The sequence below is a fragment of the Arachis ipaensis genome, chromosome B07 (genome assembly GCF_000816755.2).
Source record: "Arachis ipaensis cultivar K30076 chromosome B07, Araip1.1, whole genome shotgun sequence".
Lineage (NCBI taxonomy): Eukaryota > Viridiplantae > Streptophyta > Magnoliopsida > Fabales > Fabaceae > Arachis > Arachis ipaensis.
In genome coordinates this window covers 114,038,060-114,044,580 of record NC_029791.2, presented here as the reverse complement: position 1 = coordinate 114,044,580, position 6,521 = coordinate 114,038,060, and the positions used below count along the sequence as shown (strand labels likewise).

General features: G+C 38.3%; 1 protein-coding gene across 1 annotated transcript; it reads left to right on the top strand.

Moving 5' to 3' along the window:
- Positions 283–4,403, top strand: LOC107605904 (probable pectinesterase/pectinesterase inhibitor 61). Its single transcript, XM_016307847.2, has 3 exons — positions 283–1,560; positions 2,469–2,605; positions 3,568–4,403. Exons 1-3 carry the CDS (start codon positions 566–568, stop codon positions 4,266–4,268), a joined length of 1,833 nt encoding a protein of 610 aa, XP_016163333.1. The 5' UTR covers positions 283–565; the 3' UTR covers positions 4,269–4,403.

The following is a 6,521-nucleotide window of genomic DNA, read 5'->3' as shown; positions in this document are numbered from 1 at the left end:
TATATGTAACAATTTTCAAAAATAATAATTATTAATTAACTTAACTTAAGATGAATATCTTCACAACAAATTATGACTCAAAAAATATAATCTTTTCGTACTTAAATTACGAATTTGAGTCTTGCTCCAATCATGTGCAGATGCATATGTATGTATGTCCGTCGTTTTTCTTGCAAAATGAAGCTACTAATATATTAATCAAGATTGAGAACGGATTAATTAAGACAATAACAATAATAAGAGAGGGGGAAACAGATCAGAAGAAGACAGAGAACACTTATTAGAAGTGTGGGAAAGGAATAGAAGCTTGAAAGTAGAAAACCCCCCTTGTTTGATTTCCACTCATATCCAGTGGGCAGCAGTGCTTCAAGTAGCAGCCAGCTAATTCCCGCGACATCGACTTCGCACCAACCAAACACACTTAGCTTCCTCTCACTCACTCAAACCCACTTAACCACCGTCATTTATATAAACCGCACCGTTTTGCTTATTTCTCATCATCACCATCACAAATAACTTTCACTTTCTCTTTCTCTCTGGCATTATCACAAACACTTTCTATACAATGGAGTACGGAAGGCTTGGTCCTACTGACTTATCTCGTGCCGATGAAACTCCGGTTAATAGGCCGAGATCCTCTACAACTGCCAACACCAAAATTATACTCTTCTCGCTTCTTGCTATTGTTCTCATTGTCGCTTCTGCCATCTCCGCCGTACTTGTTACCGTCGTCCGATCTCGCGCTTCCACCGACGACGGACGATTAAAGGAACCTACGCTCGCTGGCAAACCGACGCAGGCCATCTCACGCACCTGCAGCAGGACAAGGTTCCCGGACCTTTGCGTTAACTCGCTTCTCGATTTTCCGGGATCCACGGCGGCGACGGAGCGGGACTTAGTCCACATTTCCTTCAACATGACGCTGCAACACTTTACTAAAGCGCTCTACATCTCCGCTGCGATTTCCTCCTCCGGTGTGTACGCCTCCATGGATCCACGCTCCCGTGCCGCATACGACGACTGCCTTGAGCTTCTCGACGAGTCCGTGGACGCCATATCAAGATCTCTCACTACAGTCTCTCCCTCCGGCGCATCTCCCGGCGGCACTGTACGACCGCTTGGATCGTCCTCGGACGACGTGCTCACGTGGCTGAGCGCCGCGCTTACAAACCAGGAGACGTGCGCCGAGGGGATGGAAGGCGCCTCCGGCGCCGTGAAGAGCCAGATGGTGAACAACCTGAAGGACTTGTCGGAGCTGGTGAGTAATTGTTTGGCGATATTCTCGGCTTCCGGTGCCGGCGACGACTTCTCCGGTGTCCCTATACAGAACCGGAGAAGGTTGATGGCAATGCGAAAGGAAGAGGTGGCGGAGAAGGAGGATTTCCCTAAGTGGCTGAGTAAAAGAGATAGGAGGTTGTTGAGTTTACCGGTTTCGGCCGTACAGGCGGATGTCATCGTCTCAAAGGACGGTAACGGCTCCGTCAAGACCATCGCCGAAGCCATTAAGAAGGTGCCGGAGTACGGTAGCCGGCGATTTGTTATTTACATAAAGGCAGGAAGGTAAATTATTCACTGATCTTTTTAATTGCTTGTTTTGGTTGGTTTATTTTTATATTTATTTTTCTGTACTATACAATTAGGTGAGATAAATAAATTTTAAAAAATATTTTAAATTACAATAGTTTAANTTTTTCCATTTCAAATTTTAATTAATAATAACCATAATTATTTATTATTATTATTAAAGATTCTCATCATATATACTTTTTTACTGATGCTTCTCTTTCTTAATTCCAATAACCGCTTATTTGTTAATGGTTTTGGTTCAGTTTATAATAGTAAGTTTAATATTAACTGAGTAGAGTAGCATATAAATTTGAGTGACGGTGATCATCGGTTATTACTTTATAGTAAGATTGTGATTGTTGAAAAAGACTTTGGAGGATCACGGTCACGGCAGTGATGGCTTCATTGACTTATCGAGGACTAATGATCATGCATGCACTTACTCGCAACTGTAATCATGTGACTCAAATATTGTGTATGATTGTGATTTTTTTTAAAGGCAGGAGTACTGGATTAGTATTAAATATTTTAATTAATCCCTGGAAGCATCTATCCCTCATTAATAGATTTTTGGCATGTTAAAGAATAAATAAAAATCCACTAAAACTGATTTATTTAGCTTTGGATGTTAACAACTCCGAATCTAAATGATGTCAATGCTTCAACCGATATATAAAGAATAAAGCAAGGTGACGCAACATTGTTCTTCTGATGAAACCATAATATAAAATTTAACGAAAATATTTATTAACCAAATAAATTTAGCTAAAATAAGTTAAAATTTATCTTATTTAATTTTTATTAATTATTAATAATTAATAAAACTTAAATAAGATAAATTTTTGTTAATTTTTTTTTTGTTTTTCTAATATTATCAAAAACTTATTTACAATTAATTTCAGGTACGAAGAGGACAATTTAAAGGTGGGACGGAAGAAAACCAACGTCATGATCATAGGGGACGGCAAGGGCAAGACGGTCATCACGGGCGGTAGAAACGTTTTGCAGGAAATGACCACATTTCATACTGCATCCTTTGGTAAATTCCCTTTTCATCATTCATCTTTTTGCTTATTATGGCGCTTTTTGTCTAATCATTATTGTTTACAATAACTATTGTCTTAGGAAGAATAAGCAAAAAAAAAGTTTTAATTATATGAACGGAAAGGTCCAAATCCATCTATGCATGACACGAGGTAGAAGTAGAACCGTACCTGAAGCACGTGGCCTGCTATTTTAGGCTGTCATGTTTTAAGATTCCCTGCTGTCTAGGACCTTGGTAATTTAGGACTTGATTATCACTCCATACCACTTCCATTTCAGGGCAATACAAAAGAAAATTGTACCATTACAATTAATCCTCTTTAATTAGTCTATGTGAAAGTCAAATTTCATCTTGATGATCACCATCAGTGTGCATTTCTCATGTGTATACAGTATAAACGTATAGTAAATTAGTAACCCTCTAGGCCCTAGCTACCTTTCAAAAACGACAATGTGAAAAACTGTTAAAATTCGCAATCAAGTATGGTTAGTTAGTTAGTTAAAGCTGAGGTAATTGTTCATTTGCTAGATAATAAAGTAGATAACTTAGGAGATATTTCTGTTGTATGGGCTTCCATGTGATTAGGTAGGTGCGTGGGTAACTATATAATAGGTGAGTTTAGAGTAACATGGCTCAACACACTGTGTATTATTTAAATGTTTAGTCAAAGCATGGGACTGCAGCGTTTTTACGCAACACATTTTCTTCTGTGGCACCAAAACATATTATCAATGTACTTAATGATCTATAACTATCATCAAATAACGCAACCATTAATTCAGATGGGCCAAACTCAAATTTATAAATAAATAACAACCAATAGCATTTGCTGTTACTTGTTGTAGTATATAAGTTAACCAAATTATTTTTCTAATCAAAACTAACCTCTAACAACAACAATCATGACTCATGAGTATCGTCATTCCACCAACTTAATTATTAGCTCATCCTTGCAGCTGCGAGTGGCTCTGGATTCATCGCAAGAGACATGACATTCGAGAACTACGCGGGCCCAGCGAAGCACCAAGCGGTGGCTCTCCGCCTCAGTTCAGACCACGCGGTGGTTTACCGGTGCAACGTCATAGGCTACCAAGACACATGTTACGTTCACTCAAACCGTCAATTCTTCAGAGAATGCGACATATACGGTACCGTAGACTTCATATTCGGCAACGCCGCAGTGGTATTCCAGAACTGCAGCCTCTACGCTCGAAAGCCCATGCCCCAACAAAAAAACACAATAACGGCCCAAAACAGAAAAGACCCGAATCAGAACACAGGCATTTCGATCCATAACTCTCGGATCCTAGCCACGTCAGATCTCCAGGCATCTAAGGGTAGCTTCCCAACATATCTGGGCCGTCCATGGAAAATGTACGCTAGGACCGTATACATGATATCATACATCGGTGATCACGTGCATCCACGTGGATGGTTAGAGTGGAACACAAGCAATTTTGCACTGGACACGTGTTACTACGGTGAGTACATGAATTATGGGCCGGGTGCTGCCATCGGTCAACGGGTTAAATGGGCTGGGTATCGGATCATCACGTCCACCGTGGAAGCAAGCAGATTCACGGTGGGCCAATTCATTTCAGGCTCCTCGTGGTTGCCGTCCACCGGAGTGGCCTTTATTTCTGGCCTATCAACCTGAGAACAAGAACCTAGATCTTTTTTCACAATGCACATGGACAAACCCAATTTGGCATTATAATTTTTATTTGTAATTGTACTAAAGTAGAAAAATAGTGGTATGTTTTTTGTTTTTTTCCCTTCGGGCATAATGTTTTCATTTGTCTATCCCATGATGATAATAAGAAATGTAACGTGTAAACATTGTTTAATATAATATATATAGATCTTATTTTTTTGCTGGACTCTCAACTCGCTCATCTTTAAGTCCAAGTTGTCCACTAGCTAGAAGTAGTAGCATCCTGGTTTCGCTGACAATTGAGAAATGATCATCATTTCAGTTTGTTGATTTTGACTTTTTGAAGGCCACCAGATTATTATTGTTGATGGAGTAAAAAGCCTCATGTTTGTCTAACATCGGATACTAGAATTAGTAGTTGTTGTCAGGTAAAGACGGAAAATCTGAGAATAATTGTGGTTGAGGTTTAATTTAGAGAAGAAGGGAAGCAAAAATTAGTTCATCCTATACTCCAAAATTATTGAAGTTTGAAATAACCGGTTTTTATGTGTTTTGCTAATTAATGAATATTTAGACACTGAATAAAGAATAAAATGAAAAAAAAATGGTTGAGAACTACGGTATATGGCTACACTATTTAACAATTAATAGATCTGAGTAAAATTTTTATTAAGAATAATACTTTTAATTTCTGAAAAAAAAAAGAGTATGTTATTTTAAACGCAACTTAAAATAAATAAATAAATAAAATTTGTGTCACGTCATTCTGTGGGTTGCAACTTAATTAAATGGAAACAAACACATGGGGCTTTGTTTCGGCTGAGCCATCTGTATTTTCGTCGAAATTTCTATGGAACATGCATGGCGAGACATTTATTTATGGGGCAGCAGATAAGACATGTCACATGGTGTGTGTCCAATTGTCCATGGTGATCGATTATTGGTAGTTACATAATTCAACAAATTAAAATGTTCATGTGAGATTATATTTGTCTTAGGGACATACATTATCAGGAGGTTAACCAATCTCACTTCTCAAATGTCAGCGAGCAATAAGCCATCCATTGATTATGATGGCTCTTTATAATTGTTCTCCTCTTTTTATTTTAAATATAATTTAATATCAATGATATAGTTTAAATAATTGTTTGACTATTTATTATTTCGTATTCAATATTTATGACATAAAAATAATTTCAATCAAAATAATTTTCATGAATAAAAAGGACAATTTAAACATCGGAATAAGAAATAATATGTAACTTTAAAATAAAGATATTAGTATATAGTCAATATACTTTCTTAATTTAACCAACTTTTGAAAATAGTCACGAATAATTTTATTTATATTCAGGAAACTAAATTTTTGTTTGGTAAGTAACTAGTTGGTTAGTGTTTATACCCGACCTAAAACACAAAAATCAGATCCAATAAAGATGAAAGGTCCACTTAAGAAGGTGGTCTTTATCGCACATGAGGGGTGGCAAACGGGTCTAAATCCATCGGGTCGGCCGCGTAATTCGCCAAAAAAAGCGGACTGGGTTAAAAAATTGGGACCGCTAAATAGTAAAAGCCCGCCTAATTCGCACCGCTTAAACTGCGGTTTGACGGAGCGGGGCGGACTTTCTCGTCGAGCTTAGTATTTTTTTTATAAGGAGGTATTTTTGTCATTTTTTTTGCCAAAATCCAACTTTTTTCAACTTAACTTACAAGAGAATAAAGATGAAAATTGAGTGTTTTGGATTATTTTATTTTGTTTTGTAGATAATATTTATAATTATGTTTTAGATTATATTTATTTTACTTTGGAGACAATATTTATAATTATGTTTTGGATGAAAACTTGGTTTATAATGATGTTTATTGTAACAGCCCAGACCACCCGCTAGCACGATATTGTCCGCTTTGGCACACAAAGCCTCACGGTTTTGTCTTTGACGATAGGGATGATAGCCGAAACCCCCCACACTCACTCGTCAAAACGCGTCATACTAGGGAGAGGTATCCACACCCTTATAAGGCATGCTTCGTTCCCCTCCCCAACCGATGTGGGACCTTACAATCCACCCCCCTAAGGGAGCCCAGCGCCCTCGCTGGCACATCGATCCGGGCTCCGGCTCTGATACCATCTGTAACAGCCCAGACCACCCGCTAGCACGATATTGTCCGATTTGGCACACAAAGCCTCACGGTTTTGTCTTTGACGATAGGGATGATAGCCGAAACCCCCCACACTCACTCGTCAAAACGCGTCAT